We start from the raw sequence: 23824 nt of genomic DNA, 5'->3' as shown, positions 1-23824 counted from the left end.
CACCGTTCGCCTCGGATCAAGGCCTCGAGTCGCCCAAATTTCCACTCCCAACCACGCCCAAGGACCTTTTCCCTCCCGCAGCCATGCACACAATTTACACGCCCACCCTCCGTGTCCGTGTTCTTGGGGGAGCAGCCAACCCACGAAGACTATCGTACACACTCATCACCCCCTTTGCCCTCAATGGACGGATCGCCCCTCCTAGCCCTCCACCCTTTAATGCCTCACCCACAAGGCAATGCCTTGTCCACAACAAATTCGCTTGAAGAACTAGGTTTACGAATGCGCGAATCAAAACAATCTCGTGTGTTATTAAATAAAATGCTAAAGACATTTAGTGGGTTGATGAGCCTTGGCAGGGGCCTTCATTTTTCTCGATATCCGAGCCTTACCAGTGTATGACAGTGTACTCTGTGTAGCAAATAAATAACTCTGCGAGATTTTCTAGTATTCCAGCGGGATTGATTTGTTTTCCATGGTGCTGTGCAGTACCAAAAATAACAATCGCTTATCTAATATTGCTAATGGACAAGAAAATATCTGAGCACAGGACAGATCACCTATTTAAACACGAGGAAGTAGAAGCACGGGAATTACACACTAAACTAACTTTTACGAATGGTACTATGGCGATCTCTCTTTACCACATCCTCCAAAATTTGTGTACCTTAAATGATCTCAACATGACAGAGAGCTTAACATCTTAGAATACCCTTGATAGTAACTAAAGGTGACCTGGAGCTCAAGTTCAGCAGCTCAGTAGCCTCACTAACCAGTTTCCAAATACGCGCTGCAAGTGTGTGAATGATTGGGGAATATAATTTAAGAAACTATCCCAACAGGAACTTCTTCTAATGGAAAGTAATTGGAAGAGGAGGTTCCATTAAAAGGATTTAGAGTTATGGGAATGGTAAAACAAAACTCGGATAAAAATTATATTATTTTTTGCTTTATATTGTGTGCATCGAGATAATTCAATGCATTGGGCTGCATTTCGCTGGACGCTGCATGCGTCGACAACCCATTTTTCCAGGAAACTCATGGAATCCCCTGAATGTTTCCCAAAGATCGAAGTTCTCTTGAGTGTTCCAGGTATTTCCAGTTGGAGAGCACCCTGATTCCGAGCGTAGAAACAGGAGAGCTCTCAACGAAAGGTGCCGAAGGAATAAGAAGGCCCCCTCCTGTGCCCACAGACCCACTACTGCGAAATCCTCTAACATCGCATCTGTTTTTAGATTCTCTCAAGGCCGCTTTACACGGGGCATGTAATTGCGCATGTTAGCACTGAAAAAAATTTGTTGAAATTGTGGAAATGCGAGGTCGGAATTAGAGTAGGGGCTATATTTGGCCATCTCGCTTACATGCATTCTCAAATGCGTTCTAGCAATTCACCGCTTTACCCGACACAATTTTGATTGCGCATCCGTGCATACGCCAGGTGGCGCAATGACGTGCCCAGCGTAAAACGGCATTTACAATTTACGGCCCGGCGTATTAAAACCTCGCGCCATTTGCAAATTCAAGTGGCTTGCGGGATACTATTTCGATTTTGATGAACTTTTAAGAGCGAAGGATAAAATACTCGGGGTGAAAACGCTTTTTACGGAAAGTGCTCTACGATTGGAGGTGGCGATTGCAATCCCGATTAGGCTAAATGCTTTTTTCACGGTGAATAGTATCCTTGGTGCTCATTAGGGTAGATCTAAAAAGGCTCAATGTCGCCAATCATTTCCAGAAGATTGCCATTCTTAATGTTTTGCTATGACAATATGGTATGAAAAACACATTCCCATAGGTTGAGACTTTTTGCTGTATCCTGACAAAATGTTTTTTTTCCGCAAATTTTCATTAATTCTTGATTTTCTAAGTGTTTTCATCTATTTTGGGTGAAATGAAATCATGCCAATATTTGTCTTCACCAGGGTCAGTTTATAACTACTCAACAAGTACATTTCACCCATTATTTATCAAAGAAAGGCATAGAATTTGTATTTTATTATCATTATTAAGGTAGTTTGTTCTCTCATTTTTTATGGAATTTGGACAAATTTTCGAAGCTGCAAAAATTCTATTATAAAATAAATTTGTCTGCTTCCTCTCGATAAGTTTATTCAAAACAGGCTTTCACAGTATATAAGTGACATTAAAATCCATACCTCTAATCATAGCAAAATATTGTGAATGACACCCCTGGGGAAATGAATTCTGACATAACCCTCTTTCGGTCCACCCTAGTCCCCATGGCTCATTCGTATTTTATTTTTCCCTTACAAGCGCGGTGAGACACCAAGATCAACTCAAAATAGGAAAAAGAGAAAATCTGCCTAATCGTTACTTAAATGTGAAAACTGCGGCTGTACAATGTTCAGACAATTCGTTGGTGCTTAAATTTCTTAATTTGCGATACTCTTCCCAATTGCGGCAGTTGCTCGGTGAGTAATGAGGCGAGCAAGTTCTGAAAGCCAATCGATCCCGACCTAAGGGTTGCTTATCGTGTTTCCATGATATATCTCATGCGGTGATACGCTCGTATCAATCCCGGCAAATCATCACCTTTTACGGCGAATGAGTGGCTTTTTTCTGGGTCGTTAAGACGTAATCACGGCCATGGTTTGGATATCTCGGTAGAGAAACCCTAATGCCCCGAATGATTAATCCTTCGCGTGAGACTGGTGAAGGGGACAGTGCCTATGTTTGCGGTGGGAACAGATTAACCTGTAGTGGGTGGGTTATTAACTCAAATGTCAATGGACTTGCAGCCCGCTGTCAAATCACAGCTAATTATTTTCAATAAGTCCCTTGGATAGTTAAAAAAAAGTTTTTAGGGAGATAGCTACGATAATTTCACTTACTAATCAATGAAAAATCAATTATGAAAATAAATAATATATAACGAGGATAATAATTAAAATGGAAGAATACCTACTCAGCGATCTGGATATTGGTACCTACCAAAACATATTTTTATTGGAGAATATAGAGGAATCTCATTTAAGAAGACGAGTAAGAAATAGGACTTTGTAAAAATTAATTATACCTCGGGGTGCAAATGGTGGAATACAAAATGATAAAATGAAGCCATTGGGAATTAATTTAGTATAGGGAAAAGACAATAAAACTATTGAGTAGCTTTTTACGGGGCTAGACAATGTCTGGAGGAAATATAAGAAAATCTTTAATTCAACTTGGAAGTTCATAAAAACCTAGAACTGTTAAGTATGGCTGCTAATGGAAAAATCGGAAAATCAATAGGGAACTTGCATATATTTCAGATATAATCAATAGCCCCAAAATTATATAAAAATATATGTTTGCATACCTCGGTGAAAGTTTTTTTTATTATTTTATGACGTGGTTTGCGATATTTAATGCATCAAAGTTCAAGAGAATTTTCAAATGCAAGTGAGAAGCGAAAACGCCCGATGATTGGCTGGTAGAAAAGTGACGTCATAGTTCAGTACGAGGAGGCACGGCCATAGTACTTGAATTGAATACATGCGACGGCGTGGTTATGATTCATTTATTGAAGAGCAGACGTATCGGAGCTGTTCATTGGGACTTCAGGGCTATTATTTGATCTATTTCTCCTCTATTGAAAGCGATAGATTGCGTAAAGATGAAGGAATATGGTTATTCTTAGGCTGATCCTAGCAAGCTTCCTGTTAATGATTCCATCATGATAACAGGGTATTTTAGTGAAACTGTAGACTTCGTCGGCGCGGAAAGTCGATGCCGATAAATGGAAAGGTAGCTGATGTGCATCTGAAATGTTTTATGGTTCATAACAAAGTGAGACTTGCGTATAATATTGGCGGAAGCGTATACTCATGTGAAATGTGTATTCTTTGCGCAGTCCGGTAGAGAGTCTTATGGTGAACTTATTTCCACCTCGAAGCTATCGATGATACTTTCAACTTAAAAATATCTTGCCTGGAGGGCAACAGGAAGCTCTGAGGAAGCCAGACTATTAATGTTTCAATTTAGTAGCGATAATATTGACGAACTTCCAACACAATCTACCATCTTGTGACTCAAAACCCCGAAGCCACATCCTATTCTGCAGAAAGAATCGGTCAATCGCCCTTCGATCAATATAATAAACACAACGTCTTCAGGTGTTAATAAGTTACTTTTGAAATGAAATACTTCCTAAATTAGCATTAAAATGTGCATGTTTTCCAAACAGAGTCTTTAATTCATTTTGGGAGCTTTTCTCACGATATATCAGAAACCTACTCTAAAGGCGAGCTCATCGTCATTGCGATCGGTTGTCACTTAAAAATTCCGTATCGGAAATCCTAGAGGGATGACCTTCGACGATGACCGTGATCACCTCCACTCTCACTATCACTGGAACCCGTGGTGAAAATTTCATCCCAATCCAAATTCTATTTGGTTTTAACTGGGGAAAGAGCAACATAGAACTGCACATTCTTTGGGCAACTTTAGGTTTGACTTTCCCTCAAACACCCCCTTTCCCCTGTGGTGCACATCAGGATCCTATCTTTATACGATGGCCTGACAACCTTTAAATGGATCCTTGGTTTATCCTGACAACCAACTAAATGGAAATTGCTGATCCACACGTCTTCCTCTATCTCCACAGTTTCCAAATCAAGGGCCGCGGAACATTCCTCTTGTGACTCAACTTTTTCTGAAAAGCAAGCCGGCGTAGAATAAAATCAAAGAATGCTGCGATTCACTTTTTGTGACCACCTCTGGATTCCATTATTTTTCCATCTACAACTTCCTTTATCTTTCGGGGTAAACTGTGGGACAAGATAATGATTAAATATTTTCATTAATTTATAACAAAATATAAGTTCTAAAAATACCCAAAAGCCATTTTATTAATCCACACTGATGAGTGTAAATTAATGTGGAAGATGAATGCTGTAGACGTAGTAGTTTTCCTTAGGTTGAGTTGCAAAGTTCATGAAGTTGACAAAACGGCTAATTTTTCGGTGCGCGGAGTCATTTATTGCACTGGCCGTGTCTACGTTTTTCAATTTTTTTGTAATAAAATAAATCAGAATTTAGGATAAAATTTCCTTTAAAATGACGTATAGTTCACTATTATAGCATGCAGTGATGCCAGGATGTAAATTTGCAAAGTACAGCGGCACATCATTTTGACGCCGACAGTAGAAGAAAACGCTGTCCTCTTGGCTGGCACTCGAATGCATGAGGATTATAACGTTGCTCTATATTTTCATATTTCCTCCCTTGATTTTAAACATTATGGGATTTTCTATGTCCTTCCGTAACTGAAATTGAACAAGTGCCATAAATAATTTGAGTCCATCGTAACCATCGAGAAACACCTATCTCGATTTTTGTTGTGAAGTTGAGTTTTAATTATTTTACGGCGGCCGAATTATCGAAAAATCTCAGTTTCAAGTTATTCGGTCAATGAAATATGGAAATATTATTTATATTAAAGTTATCTTCGCTCACATAGCACACGGGTTTATCATTCCGTTTATTATACTCTTATTTTTCCGTAACGTTCATCCCGACAGACGGCATGCATTGAGGCTTTTCTTCTAATTTCCTCCGTGGGAATGCAGACGAAAATTTTTTCTGGGGTGTTATTGCACAGAGGAACAATGCACCACTTGTAAATTTTCCTTACTTCACCCATATTCTCCTTTAAACGCAACGTGGCTCTTCCAAACCTGCAGTTTGGGCTTGGATCTTGGACTCCTACTGAACTATGACGTCACGGCCAAAGATTAGTGGGGGCGGTATTTTTTAGCCTGCGAAACTCGGGAGACTTTTGGGAGTCATTTTCTAGTGTATAAACTGAATTTTAAGCGGAAAAAAGTATATTGCGGTACTAAGTGTTTACTGTAGTATATCAGCATACTGTTTATAAAAAGTATGCAATTTCCCTTTTGTAGACCTCGGAAATCGACTTTTGGTGAAGAGCAGCCAAAATTAAAGAAAGAATAATGAATTAAACAATCAAAAGAGTAATGAAAATAAATGACGCAATAGTAGTTGAAAATAAAAACACACCAATTGAACGGTATATAGCAACGAATGATAAATGGACAACCAAAATAAATGTTGCAGTCGAACCTAGAAGCAAGGCGATGCAGAGGCAGAGCGAGAAAGTTTGTTTACGTGAGGTGCTGGAAGACATCAGTGATAGATGATTAGTTAAAGAACTGCGGAAGAATCGGGAGGTATGGAGATAGAGATACTTAAAACTTCATAAATCGATGCATAAAATAAAGATATTATCTGTTTACAGACAGCGTAAAAATAATGTTTATAGTGTTACATAGCTAATCTATTTCGCACAGGTAGTCTGTGATCATCAGCTGAAAATAAGCACTAAGGAAGCTAAGATGCAGTCGAAGAGAAGAAATCAAGACCAATATTAATATTTAGAAACGAAAATTGGAAAATGTGGATGAAATTTGTTATTTGGGAAGCAGGATTACTTGTGATGAGAGAAGCGAGAGAGAAATTATTATCAGAGCAGCCCTGGTGAGAAGAGCATTCCCAACAAAATAAATTATAGTTTTTGCGGAAAATTTTAGCGTAGAAGTGAGCAAACAATCCATCAGAACTTAAATTTGGGCTATGCTTCTCTACGGAAGTCCGGTGTGGACAATGACAGCAGCGAAGAAATAAAGGGTGGAGACTTTGGTAATGTGATGCTGCCGAGGAATAATGAGGATCAAATGGATCGACCGGGTAAGTAATGAGGTATTCCTGAGAAGAGTAGGGGAGAAGAGAAGCCTCGAGAAAACCTTGTTAGGACGACGAAACAATCTAATTAGTCGTCTTGAGATATGATGGACTAATGAATTGAATAGCAATTATGTGAGGGACAAGTTGATGTCAAGAAAGGAAAAGGAAGAGTTTGAATGAAATATATGGAACATGTAAAGAAGTACGTGAACGAGAAGAATTGCGTTTGTATGAAAAGACATGCTGAAAGGGTAATTGTTCGGGGGGCTGTGTCAAACCTATCTTAGGATTGTTGACCCATGATGATGAGTCCGTTATCATAGAAACAATCACTTTTTCTGTTCAATGTTTAGCTGGCGGAGTAAAAATTTTAATTTCTGTAAAAAAAAGCTTAAAATTTTAATTAAAAAAAATTATAAAGAATATAAATGCGGGATACATGATACTGGTGAGTGGGGTATATTAGGTTCTACAGACGAACCCGTCTCCTTTTCCCTGCGATGCCGAAAGAGCTTCATGGCTTTCAAAGCATTGGATTTCTGTTCTTATTTACGACCATATCGAAACACGAAGATGATGAAGGGTTCTCGTGGATCGCTTTCCTGTGACGCGTCTCCGATGCTCTTCTCATGGGAATAAAAAATGACGATTTTTTATTACGATCCGGGATCTCTTCAGAAATAGTGTGCCCTTAATTCTTCCAATTTCTACTTCAAAATAATTAATCGTTGCAACCTTCCGACGAGCTTAGTTGGCCTAATTACGTTCAGTAATACAACTTGCTTTATAAACGAGCGTTTCAAGATTTTTTTTATAGTTTCGTAAGGAATCTCGTTACTTAATCAACAAAAGACCCAAAAATGGCAAATAATCTAGAACTAATAAGTCTCAAAGCCATTATTGCATAATATCGTCTAAAGAAGGAATTGCTTTATTAGCAGCGATTAATTATTTTTGGGAGATCACGAAGTTAATTCTCATTTCACCGTGTTTATTAGGGTACTCGTTCATCATTTCCTATAGTAAGTCAGACCCCTATGAAAAAATTGTATAAACCTGTTTCAAAATTTTATACAATTTATACAATTGCCATGGCAATGTATAAGATTGTATAAAATTTGAAACAGGTTTATACAATTTTTCATAGGGGAAAGGCTACGTAGGTGTATGAATTGGTTATTTTTGTGCAAGTCCTCTTGTGGTCAGGTTAGCTTTTTTACGCTGAGCATCAAGCACTACGCAGTCAATTCAGAGTATTGTCTTTCATTTCCCGTGAATAAGCATTTTTGTAGCCTGTCTTCATCCACTCGCTTCTTAAATACAAGTGATATTCAGGCACGCCGACTTAAAAAAAATATTGGGGGGGCCCAAACCGGGAATCTTTTCCCGGGAAATTTTATAAGTAGTGAATTGTAAGTCTTTTATGCATTTTATAAGAGTATATGATCAAAGTTAGAACCCTGATAACTCTAATATCGATATCTGGACACTCCGGGGAAAATCGACAAGCCTGACACTTTTTTCCTCACAACCATAACGAATTATTGGGGGGGCTCGGGCCCCCTCAAGCCCCATGGAGTCGGCGCCACTGGTGATATTGTTTGCTCTATTTTTTGTATGTTTCAAATACATGTTACGGCGTCATAGAAACAGGTTTGTGCTTTAATCTGTGAATCGTCCATTTATTTGTTGATGGAGGCTTAGATCCAGTGGGCGCAGCTAGGCTTCCGAGTTGTTCTCGTCGATTCTTCTTTTTGAGACAGTTTCGTCGGCGTTACAACAGGCGTCTTCAGGTTTGATCGATTTAGATGAAGTATCGGGTTTTTGATTGCCGAAAGCTTCTGTAACTGAAGACAATATGCAGTAGTGAACATAGTTATTTATTGGAAAATTGTGATATTGCCGGTGGTGCATTGACTTACTCGTATTTAAACCGCTGAAAATTATGTTACGAGTAACGCTTGAATATCGTATTTCCACCTGAATGCGGGGCTAGAGGACATATTTTAATATGATGACGCCAAGAAAGTAAATATAGAATCTTTCGTTCTTAATTTGACTTATCGAAATCGTTTCATCGGTAGAAAATATAGATGTGACATTGCAATTGATCGTGGATAGTTGTATCGTCACCGAGTTAATGGTATTAAGCGATCTTTGTCAAATTTGAAAATAGGAATAAACCTGTAGCCTTGAATGCAATCTCGCATGAAGAATGAAAGAAACTCCGTTAGTCTTCATGCAGTGGAAAAAATTTCTTATTAAAATTGAGACAACTTTTTATAGTCCATGGAATTTGGCTCAATACGACCGTAGTTTCAACTACTGAGCGTCTTAGTTATGGTTGATAAACTTTTTGAGCAAGGAGTCTATAAGCATGCAAACCGTGGCTATGGCGCTGACAAGGTTAGTGTCCGAAAAGCGGGTCCGAGAATTCAATCAAACTTTTTAGTATTATTGCCCATCGAGAGCTGTCCTTGAATAACAACCGCATGAGACACGTGAGTCATAGTCTAGTAGTTATATGGTCCAACTGCCATGCTGGTGTCTCAGGATTGAATCTCATTTGAGAATTCATGATTTCTATCTACTTTTTATTTTACAGAAGCCAGACATTCACCATCGTTTCCATGATTTTCACAGAATATTTTATTTTCATGCATGAAAATCTTTCTGATGCTTCCCCATTTTTTCGACACGGAAGCCTACTTTCAATTATGTATTTCCGTGCGGCAAAAAGAATTTTTACGATACCTATAGGTTTCCGATGCAATATGATATTATGGACTCTTTTTTTTAAGAATCAATCACAAATCATGGAATGGTTCTTTTATGTGAATAAATTTGACCTGTAAATGTTTAACTGCGTTTTTTGTTTAAACTATTGGTTATATTACTCCATATGGGAGTCATTCGAGGACATCTCTCGATGGAATATAACTCTATAAAGTTTGATTGAATTCTGAGACCCGCTTTTTGGACATTGCCCTTATGAGCCTTCAGAAACCTTGTGACTCGATGTTGAATAAGTCTGTGCAATGTGCAAAGTATCATCAAATTAAATATTTGGAGACAAGGTGGCAATTTAATTTAATGGCAATCGGTACGAAAAAACTAACAATCCTCCCCATTCCGTGAGGGGAGACTCAGTTACAGCAGTCTCAAATATTCATCTCGGGGGAAATTGAATGGCCATTCTACCTCATCTCCCCCTTCTTTCCCTCCACTTTGCCCCTCCGGCCCTTAGCCACGCCCTATTTCCGGGTCGACACCGGCCCTCATCGAGTTACTCAGATCCTCGGGGGAAACATTAAACCAAGGGGGGCGTTGTGACTTATTTCGTTAGCTTTCCGGAAAAATGGACTGCGTATGATGTAATGGATCACCTTGGCATCTGCACTTCACCAACATTCTCAAAAGTTAACTCTCCGTAAATATTCGAAAATGTGTCATTTTCTTTATCTGAAAACGCCCTGAAAAATCTTCCCCGTAATAATACCTTAATGGTGCAAACGACTTGAGCCCTGTCTCCCAAAGTTAACTTGGCTACCTAACGTATGGAGTTGAAAACTTGAAGTCTCGAACTCCGTTGGTTCATAACTACTTAAATCAGCGTTACTTGACTAGGCTTAATCATCAGTTGCGAAAAGCTCATATTAAAAAAATCATTTCAAAGAAAGATGGTTACGTCTATAACGTATCGCATAAACTTCTCTGGAATCGATTGCACGATTGATGAACCGTCTGAACTACTATTGCAAGAATATTTTAATTATCGATGTGGGTTACGCCAATGTAAGCCATGATGAACAAGGCTTTAATCATTGGGTTGTATATTTGTTTTCTAATTAGGTCACCTGCTTATGTTAGTGCCCAAACTCATCGGCCCTGAAGACAGTGGTAGGTTACTTCATCGCATTGCCAGTGACCACGAACACGCCGGTGTTGGGCGGGAAAGATTGGATCATCAGCGTTTGCTGGGGAACGTTATGATCTTCTGTTGGCATGTTCGTGAACTACAACCTTGACCACTCATGTGAAGTTACGTAACTACGTGCATGGGGTCATATTGACCCAAAATTTAAGTATTTTAAAGTTAGCATCTTAATTGATACTAATGGTCCTGTGATTGGAAATACGTAAATCTAATTAATAGAACGATGTTGAAACGAAATACACATAAATCTTGGGGAAACTCCTTTTTCCAATATATGATTTAACTTCTAGAGAATGTATATTCTCACAAATAAAAGCCCTCCCGTCGGGTTCGCGTTGGGTCAAAATATTAAATTATGATAGATGAAGCTTTGATGAAGCAGAAACACAGGGGGCTAAAGGAACTGGATAAGGTTTGGGATAAATAGTGGCTGCGGGTAATTTACCAGTATAGGGAATGATCGGGGCCGCTAATCACAGAACGCGAACTTTTAAATCTTCCCGTTCCAGCATACCAACACAGTGATTTGTTTATACCTGCGACGAGGTCCCCTGTTACGGGCATTGGAGTTTTTTCATTTCCCAGTTGACCTTGAGGCCGTAGAGCACGCCTTTTTATCTAACGCGAACTTTTGTTGACACCCGTAATCATCGCATTAAATTATGCTTTAAAAGAGAACTAAGTGATTAATTGTGATATGTATGCATAAAATACGCTAAACAATGTCTGACGACAATTTTAGTTTTCTAATCCGGGTGACCAAGACAGCGAAGAACGATAAAACTTGCCGTTGGATTAACTTAAGAGATTTTTCGCGAGATGTGCGCCATTTGACTTAAAACATGATTTTTAGTGTAGAATTCAGAAAATCTATAAAATGACAAGGCTATTCGCTGCATTTAATTCTGGCTGAACATAAATATTCCGGTGAACTGCGTCCATAATCGTACATCGTGCGATATTTGTTTTCAATGCGGGGGAAAAATGAATTTATTTTTCGTCGCATAGCTAAAATTAAAAACAGTAAAATGTTACTTTTAGATTTGAACACATATTTTTCGAAAAATACCTCAAACAATCGATTACCATATAAGTGAAAATCTCTTTGGAGCTACACTTCCCACTTTTGTCTCAACCTTACGAACCTTACTTTACGAACAGCACTTCCCATTGCCCGTATGTTTAAGTGCCCAGATGATCTAATCCAGTAGCTAGGGCAAAAGGAGTATAATCTAGGGAATTCTCGAACTTATTTTCAGCATCATCGGCATCGGCGCATTCTTGGAGTACATCTCGGTGCCAGCGACACGGCGGCGCTTACTTCAAATCCAAACACCAAAATATCATTTATAGAGAGAGAAAACAAATAATGAGTTTAAATGGTGCATTTATTGCTATATTACTTAAATTGAGTTTTTCCTTTCTCTCGACCACAGTTTTTAACGTTAATTAGTGTCTTGGAGTGAAGGTGTTTAAGAATTAAATATAAAAAATTTCGGTATATTTTTATACCTTCTTCAGGGCTATGATTAATCATTTTCATTCATAACTCTGAAAAAGGTATAAAAATCTACCGAAAATTTGGCCAAAAAATTTTTATTTCATTCTTAAAGACCTACATTTCAAGATCCTAATCGAAGTATATTATTTAAGCGATGATAAGTTTTATTGGATGGAAAATCATTAGCGTCATATATGTAGTCCCGAGGCGCTCTTTCAATGTGAAATAATATTATTTCAGGGAGCAGTCAAAGTTTTACGAATTCTAAACAACAACTTTCAAAGTATTATATTCCGAAGTGGTGAAAAAAATGAAACGACTACTAGTAAATCTCACCATTCTGTATCCATAATAGTTCACACTCATAATTATAGTTTTCTGGTGTATAAACACGTAGTTGGTTGTTCAAACCAATTTTCAGCTAAATATATTACAAATACGACGGTTAATATTCATGGTAGAGCAAAATAAGTAGTATTTTTGCTTATCCGCTCTATCCTGTAGCGACTTCAGCTGCGCAGTATCAAAAAAGTGAGCATTTTCTAATGAGCAATTCATGCTAGAATGCTTTATATCTAATTGCAGTGTAAATTTTAGTCCTAAGATTTTTCCTTCGTAATTGAGCGTATTTATAATTTAAATAATTCGAAATTTATAGAAGGTTATATATCTAAATGTGTACAAACTCGCTCCATATTAGGGCACTTCTTGTTCGTTCCCTCATGGGTGAATGCTGCGAGGCTTTTGATGAATCTTCCTGCCGATTTTCGACTCGAAGCACCAATCATCCCTTCTTCAAACTCTTGGTAGGCTCATCTGCTTCGGTCTTGTTTGGACGCAAGGCCCTCCTAGTAATCTGAATGCCCTCCGGGCGACTCCCCCTCGTCATGTGTGTCCAATTCAGGGGGGACGGCACACTCGCTCACGAAATGAACGAAGGCCTCCTCCCCAATTGGTGACGCACCCCAAACCCAGTCTACTCGTCCTTCAATCGCTGTCATATTTTCCCCCGTAATCTGCGGCCGAGGGTGCGTCTTCAGAGAATCGCCTTGAGGACGTGGTAGGCCTCCCAGCGCTGCCAAACGAGTCGTATATGCAACTTTTTTCATCAAGAAAGCTCGAAGCTCACGAATTGCGGAAAACAAATAAAATATAAAATACTTTAGTCCGAATTAGTTAAACGATTCATTCGCGAAGGTATGGACACGGAATACGGTGGCACTCCTTCATGTGTAGTATTATTCTTATAAATTTAAGTATCAAACATCTTGAGCATGTTTACACGAGACGATACCAATAGACATGAAGTCCATTGGTATTTTCTCGTGGTACGTAAAATGTAATGGAGAGGTCGATATGGAACCGACACCCTCCCGAAATAAGGAATGTATATTAGACAATGAATTTCGTGGTTTTATGGAACACCGAAAGGGACCTATTTATACATACCCATATAGCGGCTATATTATAGCCTGAGAGTTGTCATCGAATATTTAGGATTGCTCCTCAAAACCAGTAAATATTTTCTGTGAACGTGATACTAATACATTTTAGTACTTAGGACTCGGTATTGCCTAATAATACCATGTTAAGAACAGTTGAACGTATATACTCGGCCAACCATGGCCATCAGACTAAATCGGTTACCATTCCTAATGTGTGGACTAATATCGCGGCTTTATAGGTAGAATTGGGTAGGGTTCTACCGATGCTGATGGTTATACCCAATCTAGGCCTGTACAATGCGAAGGAGGCGTAGGTTTACTAAAATCCGGCGAATAAATTGAAATCAAGGGGATCGGGTTGGTGTGGTTGCTAGAGTGTTGGCTTCCCACTCGGTGGGCCCGGGTTCAAATCCCGGCAGCGGCAGATAATTTTCAGAGACTGCCCGATCCCTGCTTGAGTGTTGTGTGAAGGACATTTCAAGCGCAACACTCCGTCCGTCGGATGGGACGTTAAGCCGTGGTCCCCTTGGCGCCTGTCGTTAAGAGCAGGCTAATGCCGACGCCAGGTTTCTCTCCACCCTCCCTTACCTACCCCTTCCCTCATGGCGCAAATGAACTTAGCTGTCGGTCGCCTACTCCAAATATCATACCAATTGAAATCAACCATGCAAATTTGGTTGCTACGGTAAATAAGTCGAAGCAAATTGTGGTCTCGGATGCGATAAGCATTTCCATGTGTTTCGGTTTGGAATGTTTTGAAATCGGTGTATGTTCCAAGATGTGAGCATTTCAAGTCTTGAAGACTAGAAGGAGCTTTTCGAATGTGTTCAAAATTGACCAGTTTTTTCTAGGCGAGGCAATACTATTACTGTCGATGTGAGTGGATTCTCGGTTAAGGTAAGTTAAAATGAGGAGAGGATAGCAATTCTATTCCCTATCTCATGCTGAAATCATACAATATGCCGTCTTCAAGTATATTTTAGACTTCCTAAATAATCTTCTCTGTATGTAGTGCTCCTAAAGTATATCCTTCGCTTCAATCTGTTCTCCGTACTTTAGGGTATATCCATACCTTTTTTGTAGTACAGGAACATTGAATCCACATTAATTAGTGTTTATTATAATTGCTAGTATTTTGGCGGAATGTTTTTATTAGCAATTCGGAGAGGGAACACGTTGAATGGGCTCGCACTGAAAGCAGCGGAGGAGAGAGCTTTCACGGCCATGCCAGGGGGGTTAGGGTGGGCGCGACGTCGCGGGGGTGCTTTGGTCGTTGGCGTGTGAAGGGCGCCGTATGTTGCCCAGCGGGGTGGGGGTGGCAGTTGCGACGCCCGGAGGCGGCACCAGGAACCGAGTGGCCGTATCACGCCAAATGCATCCGGCGGCCGACGCGACGGGGCGTGCGAGAGAATTACACCCACAAAAATATGACTTATTGCTGCAATTCTTTTCGTGGCGGGCACGTTTCCACGAAATTTACCTGCGAGAAGGTGGGATTGCTTGTACTTATGAAGTTGGTGCGAAGGCTTCCGCGGTGCGCTGGTAATGTTGGCTGCATTTTCCGGGTATCACCGCGTCGTGGTTGTGAAAACACGGCGTAAGCACCTCGACCTGAAGACGCCTGCTGGAATGCAGGAGAAACTGTTGTCTCCAACACAACCACGACGCGGTGAAACCCCGAAAATACAGCCTACATTGCTTGTACTTATGTTTTTTTGTCAGTTCGCACGTACCGGATAACTTTGCATCATTTACAGTAATCTATATTTTTCGTTTATATAATGCTGTAAGTTAAATCGATAGTCAGAAGCAGAAATTTTGTATATCGAAAAATAGAGTGTCAGAGGAGGTCAGAACTCTGGGCTGGTGTGAGCTCCTTACTTCTCCTTAGCAGATGCATCATGAGTATTTGCAGCTAGGGAAAATTTTTTTAAGGGGTTCTTTATCCTCAAACCCCTCCCCTCTGGCACCGTGCCTTAGTTTGGGGGTAAGGGGGTTGGGGTTTGGTCTTTATGGCCATTCCATAAATCCATTAAAAAACATGGGAGTGCAAACCATGTCGTTTAAACAACATTTAAAAAGATAAATTTACAATATATTTACCTGGGGTGGTAATATGTTAAAACAGTCCCAGGGTTAAAGAACTGATGACAAATAATTTCTAATATTTGTATGCCAAATTTCTGAATTTGCCACAATATTTGGTGATAAATTAGGTGATGATATTAAATTTAAACTTAAAATTTTAAAAATCCCTTTTTTCTATGAGTGCCTGAATAACATCTTGTAAGCTTTGATCCCAAGCATTCATTTCCTTCCAAGAAAAAGTTTTGTGAAAATTCCTTTGTCAAAGAGTTGGTCAGCCCACTATTTCAATACAAGTTGTAACCTTGGAAACGGATGGATCTGACCCATTCCTGAGTACCACAGTGTTATTCTTTCATGTGGTAATTGTGAAATCATATTCTTTTCTTCTAGCTGGTTGGAAAATAAGACCTGTTCAGTTGAAGGGGTTCCATGGACCCTCCTGAAAATGTTGCTGATGGGAGCAGCCAAACGATACCGGAGTTCTTTAGCGGCCGATCAGTATTCATCACCGGGGCAACTGGATTTGTTGGCAAGGCATTGGTGGAAAAGTTGCTCCGTTCATGTCCAGAAATAGCCACAGTGTATGTGCTTATACGCACCAAACGAGGTCTGGATGCTGCTGCTAGGCATGCAGAGTTTTTGAAAAATCCGGTAAGTGTTTGTGACACTTCTACTTCTTTTCTAGTTCATATTTCTTATTTATTTAATCATACGAAAAAATTGTTTTCACACAAATGTATATGATACTATTTAGGATGACAGTCCACCTATGGAAATATGATTATTCAATTGCATTCATAATAGAAATATAAAATTCAATGAATTTTTTATCAATTCCGAAACACATCAACCCAAATGAATATGTAAGTTGTGTAAATAATTATGACTGTGAAATCATATGAAAGGCCCTGTATGATTGAGGGAATACAATTTTGTAATCTCTCTCTATTATAGATGTCTTTAATTGTCAAAATTGCATAAAAAGTCAATATGTGAGGGTATGATTATCTCTTTCCTAGAACACTTGACCTACAGGGCTATAATAAAGTAGGTTGGTGATATTTAAGCATTCATATATAATTTTCTGGTGATCTACTTATATATTAGCACATTGCTTGAATGGGAATTTTTTTAAAATAAAGGAATGCCAGGGAGATGGTTATTTAAACCATAGGAATAATCTATTCCTGCATAAGGCAATAGTCTCCTCATACCTAATTCATAGTGTATCTTTTCGAAACAAATATTGTATGGATCTTATTCATCCAGGGATGCTGATTTACAAAAAATATTGGGGGGCTTAAACCGGGGATCTTGCCCCGGGGAATTTTATAATAAGTGAGTTTTAAGTTTTTTAAGCATTTTAGAAGAGTCATATGATCAACATTAGAACCCTGATAACTCGAATCTCGATATCTGGGTACTCGACAAGCCTGACAAATTTTTTCCTCACACCCATAACGAATTTTTGAGGGGGCTTGGGCCCCCTCAGGACTCATGGAGTCGGCACACTGTATTCATCCATGTCAGCATGGGAACATTCCCAGAAATAGTATACATTTGTGCACGTTTTAAAATTTCGCAGCATTGTTTTTTTCTAAAGTTTCTACAATTAGTTTTCTAAAATAAGTTTTTGTCTGTTCCAGGTGTTCGAGAGAGTTCGATCAGAATGTCCTCAGGCCCTTTCAAAGGTAAAAAATAACCACACTTGTGGCCATAACAATGCTGTGGTTGCTTTATCTGTGCTTTTCTCAGCTTAGCAACCATGAAAATTATAATTGATTAAATGGCATTATCGAGAGCACCCATCAAAGAAAAATCAACAACCACCAGGCCCATTGGCTTTCCCTCAATGCTGTGTATCTGCTATCCGAGGTGTTTTAAGCAGCTATTTTGCTTCATGGAAAATATAAATTGCAATTTTGGTCTCTAATTTCACACGTTTTTCCTCAAAAACACCGGCATCTCTCTGAGAGTCAGTCTTTCAGGAGAGGATATCAATTGGAGTTGATTCCATTATTTGATCTAATAATTCACTTATATGACCACGAATTGAACTACTTTCACCATTGCTTAAATCATTCCTATCTTCAGATTATTTGCATACCATTGTTAAGATTGAATCACTCATCAATAATTTACCTCGGAATACTTATTCTGATATGTTTCTTACTTTAATTTGCTCTCTTTTGATAGCAGCTAAATGGGTCGTCTTTTTGACCAAGCTTTGATGGCCTTCAGCAAAATGTATCTTGTGATGGCTGCTGAAGCTTGGTTGTCAAAATGCTGCTCATAGCTGCTACCAAAGGAGACTGAAGCAGACCATCATTACCACATCAGTCTTCGATCTGATACATCTATTTATTTTGAGGGCATTCTTTATGGTGAGATTTCCATTTACAAAGTGGAGCTTCGTGAGTCAAATGCTGGGGGGGCCACACTCAACCGGGTGTGGGGGGTTATATTTTTTTAATATTTTGTGTCTTTTAGTGAGTTTTTAAGGCAATCTAGGTATTAAATTTGTGATGCCAGATGTTCCTATTAAAGCTTGATTAATAAATACCATATACAGTAGACTCTTGGTCATACGTATTGGCTTAGTCCAGGCTCTCAAGTGTACTGATCAATGATCTTGAAAAATAAAATTATATTTGTTGCCATATTTCGCAAATGAAAACGAAAATACGTAACTTTACGGTTTAGCACCTACATTTTTCGCATGGATATGCCCACAGCACACGTTTTGCTCGTTTTGCAATCATAATGCATTCTTTGTAAAATCTTTACTGCATTTGCAATGATTTAGGTAACAAAAATGGCACTTATAGCACGTAAAAAACATTAACAATCTCTAACTCGAGTAACTCAACTACAAATAGGCCTATTTATATACCAATCACTCATTCGGTAAAACAATTTGTGCTCTATAAGTTAACTGTTCACCAAAACAAGGTGTTATGCAACACTGCATCACCAAGTAGAAGCCACCGGCCGGTGCGGCGATGTCAACTCACTAGATATGTCGCTCTGCGCATGCTCGGGCGACATCCCAAGACTTCCATAAGGCACAAGCTTAGACGTATCATAGCACCAACAGCCTCCACCACTACCACTCTTCATATAAGTGCATGGTGATGGATTGGGAAGTTCTGGCCAGCGCCCCTCGGATACAAATACGAATATCTCGTGCTATTTTTGTGTGTTTTTCCTACATATTTGATGTATGGGATTGAAAAAACACCTTGGTTAATTAGATGTATAATTATAATTGAATGGGTACTTAATTTTTTTTTTCCTTTTTCAAATCTTTGGGAGGTCTGAGAGTCCTTATGGGCAAGCTGCCACTGCACTTACACTGTGCATTGTGCCTTTCAGTTAATACCATGTCTGGAATTCCAATTATCAAGTGCCACAATTTAAGATTTTAGCTGAAAATTTATTATTGTGCTTCTCTTAGGAATTGAAATACTTCTTCTCTAATCTTCTTCGAATAAATTTTGTATCATCACATCGATAATAATTTATCCAAGTTACTGAATTATTTATTGTAATTTTTCAATGCTGAAAGTAGCTTAGTACATAATGGCAATTTTAAAATCTTAAGATCCTCTGCTCCAAACTAACAGTTTGCAATCATCACTTAATTAAGATCAATCTTCCATAAGCACTATTTAAAATAATCTTATGGTTATCCTCTTGGGAAAGTAATTATCAAAAAGTGAATTAAAGGTAATCAAGGAGTCATTGGGGGAAACAGTAGAAGACCCTCCTATTGTTATGCTAACAAGAGATTAATCCAAATAGTAATAGGAAACTCCCTATTCACTCAATTGAAGTACATAATTGTCATTGGTAATTCCTTTGAAAGTAATCCAAAATAACTTTCAACCTTGCAACTGCTTTGCCATTAGGTATTTCTTTCACTTCATAAGAGGTCGTTTAAGCTTCAGAACGACTAGGTCAAAGTCACCTTAAGTGCAAGGTATTCTGTAATTGAGTTCCAGCCTATAATTTTTTATAAAATTATTGTATTTTCATATTGAGTTACAAGGAGGAACTATGACTGTATCCTTTCATGCTCTCTTTGGATGAAAGCAGCTAGAAAAAAATAATGCATTTTTCAAGGTGGATTATATTGCAGCTGATGTGGGTGAATATGTATGAAGAGAAGTGCACACTAAATTTATGACCGTTGGGAAGAGAAATTCAACTGTAAAACCAAAAATTTGAACAGATTTTCCTGTTGCAAAACACAGTGCACATAATCATATCACAGTTATTGCATGTGGAATAACTCTTTTACGCATATTTTTTCTGATGGAGGCGATGGTTTTCCTCAAGTGGTGGTAAAGATATGTCTGCTTGGTGGGTTATTTTTGGTAGTTGATTTGAGGTTAGTGAGTGACTCTAGAAAGTGCCATTCATAAAATTGGTATATGCCTGAGTTTTTTGTAAGGAAAACTTCCTTACAGTTTGCTTACTTTAACAGCATTATGTTTTGCAAATAAAGCTCAATGAACCTTAAAAATATGTTGGATTACCTATTTAGAATATATTCTTGCATAAGGCATATTGTAATTTTAAATGTGTATTGTTTTTACTACTCCATGATTTATGGTCTTTAGATTGTGAGTATAGCAGGAGATGTTGGTGAAGCTGGCCTTGGCTTGTCTCCGTCTGACCGACAGCGGCTTTGCAGCCAGGTTTCTGTGGTTTTCCATTCTGCTGCCACTGTAAGATTCAATGAGGGACTTCGAAATGCTGCAACGTTAAACACCCTTGGCACACAACGTTTGGTTCAGCTCTGCAAGGAGATAGAAAATCTTCAGGTAATGGCCTGTTTTATTTTTTCTTTACTAACCATGGTGATTCATCAAAAATCAATGCACAAGATGAGTTTTTAGGTGGTAGGAATGGCTCTTCTACTTGAAGAGTTCATTCCTTTAGAAAAAATGAAATAAGGCCTTGCGCCAGGAGTTTTTCCAATTGGATCTATTGTAGATGAGCTGTGTAGCATCAATTGTGTTATCCTATTTAATTTATTGTGAAATAAAATTTAATTTTTTTTCATTTGGAGCTCCACTTTGGATTGACCTACTTGTGAACTGAATTCCAAAGCTGTGCAGTTTTAACCATGAACTCTCACCAAATGCATTCATATTACATACTAGGCCAGTTTTATTAGTTTGACTAGAACAGTTTCATTGGGCATTCATGGTTAAGCTCCTTAGGAAATAATCATTCCCTTTCAATAAAACTGTATTCCGTTTGAAGTTTTTTCTTTTTATGCCCTGATGTGGATTGATACGTTTCGGAAAGATTAATGAAATGGAAAAGTATAACTGCACTATTATAAAATGTTATGCAGTGGAACTTGGATAATTTGAACACCAAGGGACCAGTTAAATACTTCAAATTACCAAAAATTAGAATTAAAGAAGTCCTTCATAAATAGGCCAAAAACAATAAAATTCATATTTCCAATCAAAACCCTTTACACTGGCTCTCTTGAAATACATTGATTAGCACCTATTGTCAAGATTAAAGTAATCTTAAAACAGGAATATTTATTTTTAAAAAGTATGAAGTAAAGTATAGTAACTTTTTTATTCTAACCTTCCATGGCGGGCTGGAGGGGGAGGGTTAGTCATCAGACTCTACGCTGGCACGCAATTTGTCTAACACAAACGTTTTGACAATAGCGCTAGTAAAGTATGTTTTCCGATGGATTCACAATTATTTTGAGTCACAGATTATAATTTATACCTTAATTTGACTCACCAAAAATTCGAATTATCCATTATTTTTTAGCGTTGTTTGAATACAAATTGCTAGGGGCCAAGAGAAATATTCGAATTAAAGAATATTTGGAATTTAGGGAGTTTGAATTATACAAGTTTGACTGTATATCAAAGCCATATGAACATACCTGAAGCATTATAAAAATGATGTGACTAATTGTCAGCAGGCCAAGTTTTAGTCAGAAAATAATTTTTGGGGGAGGGGATCATTAGTGGAGGCTATGTTTAAAACTTCTCCCAAACATTTTGGCGTATTTGAGCTGTATGGCCCCCTGAACCTGATGGCTAAGACCTTGGTAATGAGCACATCTATCTATTTGGTCACAATATTTGGCCAATGGTAGAGTATGCTAATTGATGAAATGTGCATGGTAAAAATGGGCTCATTTAAAATGAAAAATGTGTGAAATTATTGCCCCTCTTTTCATCCACTTTTAAAGCCTTCAGCAAGGGAGAGAGTCCCTTATTTTTGGGTCAATGGTGAGTAGTACTGAATGGACTGGTATATAGAAGCACCTGCTTGTGTAGGTAAAATTACATAATTTGGTACATTTTCCTTGTCTGTGATTCAACACTCTTTACATAGTGTATCAAATATTCATGCATGTGGTTTTTGAAAATCCTTAATGCAGGCACCCACTCTGATGGACCACACCAGAATATTCAATTATGTGGTGAAGTTATAAACGTCTCACTTAGATTTCCTCTCTTATGTGGCTTTGTAGACATTTACATTAAAAAATTGGTTAGAAAGTAATTGGTCTGTAAAATTTTGAAATAGATATCCTTATACCTGAAAAATTATTGGGTAATTTAGATCATTAACCCTCTCCTTCCTAAACCGCCCGAAACCGGCCGTAAACATTTCCCCATAATGCATGAAGTTTAAATACCATTTGCCCCACTGGTAGACCTATTTTTCTCCTCGATGAGGAACTGACGCAGGTTACTTCAATTAACTTACATTAACTCGAAATATATTTAAGTGATTTGTTGTAAAATTTGTATACGTTTTAAGAATATATTAGTTTATTGAAAGAAGTTGGCCTTACCTTATATTGAATTTAATTCCCTCCTTCAACTCCATTTTCTTGGTGATATTGATGATAACATCCTAGTTTGCAAAGAGGTAAATCGCATCCGATGCATTTCCATGACATTTCTATGCTACGACCAGCAGGAGTTTTTCTTTTCTTTGAGCTGCAATAGGCGCACACTTTTTTTCTCCCCACGATCTTTATAAGAGAGTGTTGCTGTCTCTGTGAAAATGTGCCCATCGGAAGGATTCTTTTACGTCCCACTACTTTACGTGAGGAGAATTTCCCTATCATCTGCCTGTAAAGTGCTAAACGAAAATTCTTCTGTGTTACTCCATGCCTAGTATTTGAGGGTGAATTGGTTTCTTTGTACAAAATAAAACTGTTCACTATAGCTGTGTTTACGACGAAGGGAAATAAATATTTCCACCATTTTTTTGTTTTCCTACCTAAGCCATAGTAGTACCATCTTTGATCAGCTCTGTCAACACCACCCGTGTATTTGGTGTACAATGCAACTGAATTTGGACAGGATACCATAGTTTGTTTGTTCCCTTTTCCTGTTTTTCTTTGCACATAGACTTTGTTATTGGGATCACAATTGGTTTGAAGGATACAAATATCCCGATTATCATGCCAAACCGTTGCAGTAACTTTTCCGCTCTGTAAATTTCTACTCTCTCCTCTTTGGAGTCTAAGTTTTTTTGGATATTTAAATTCCGCAGGCCATTCTTTACGAGATGATCTTGTGGTAGCGCATGCATATTTGTTATTCATAAGTAGTAATTTCATGAGAGACACACTCGAAAAAAAGCTATCGAAGTACACATGATGATTTTTCCCTAAATAGTTTTTCATTAAATTCATTACAACTTGCGTCCCAAGAAACATTTCACGATTTCTTTTATCTTTTTTCCCTAAGTACACATTTCCCTGCAGAACGTAGCCATGGGAGCTTGCTAAAACCCAAACTTTAAATCCCCACTTCGTTGGCTTTCCTTGGATGTATTGTTTAATGTAATGACGTCCTTTAAAAGCAACCATCGCCTCGTCAACACTTACTAATTCCCTACCTGGTTTATACTTTTGCTGAAAAGTTTCCATTACATCAAGAAGCGGCCTAATTTTATGCAATACATCAAAACCCTCCTCTCCCTGTTTTTTTCCTGAGTTACATATATCACTAATATGGAAATATTTTGAAATTTTTGTGTATCTTCCAAAGGTCATACAGTCACGAACAATTGAGCATCTTGGCTATGCCAGTAATCCCTGCTTTCAGGCAAATCGAATATTCCCATGTATACAAG

General features: G+C 38.3%; 1 protein-coding gene across 2 annotated transcripts in view; it reads left to right on the top strand.

Annotated features, from left to right (window-relative positions):
* LOC124153632 (putative fatty acyl-CoA reductase CG5065) overlaps positions 1 to 23824 on the top strand; it is a 95057-nt gene that overhangs the window by 45645 nt on the left and 25588 nt on the right. Inside the window, exons 1-4 of one of the 2 annotated variants that reach the window (XM_046526925.1) lie at positions 14266 to 14485; positions 16067 to 16327; positions 17323 to 17367; positions 20302 to 20505. In XM_046526925.1, the coding sequence (XP_046382881.1) occupies positions 16106 to 16327; positions 17323 to 17367; positions 20302 to 20505 (471 nt within the window). In that variant the 5' untranslated portion in view covers positions 14266 to 14485; positions 16067 to 16105. Of the gene's footprint in view, positions 1 to 14265; positions 14486 to 16066; positions 16328 to 17322; positions 17368 to 20301; positions 20506 to 23824 lie in introns of those variants that run through there. The other variant, XM_046526924.1, reaches the window with a different exon arrangement.

This window comes from Ischnura elegans, chromosome 2 (genome assembly GCF_921293095.1).
Source record: "Ischnura elegans chromosome 2, ioIscEleg1.1, whole genome shotgun sequence".
In the NCBI taxonomy this organism is placed as follows: domain Eukaryota; kingdom Metazoa; phylum Arthropoda; class Insecta; order Odonata; family Coenagrionidae; genus Ischnura; species Ischnura elegans.
This window is presented reverse-complemented; position numbering and strand designations above follow the sequence as displayed.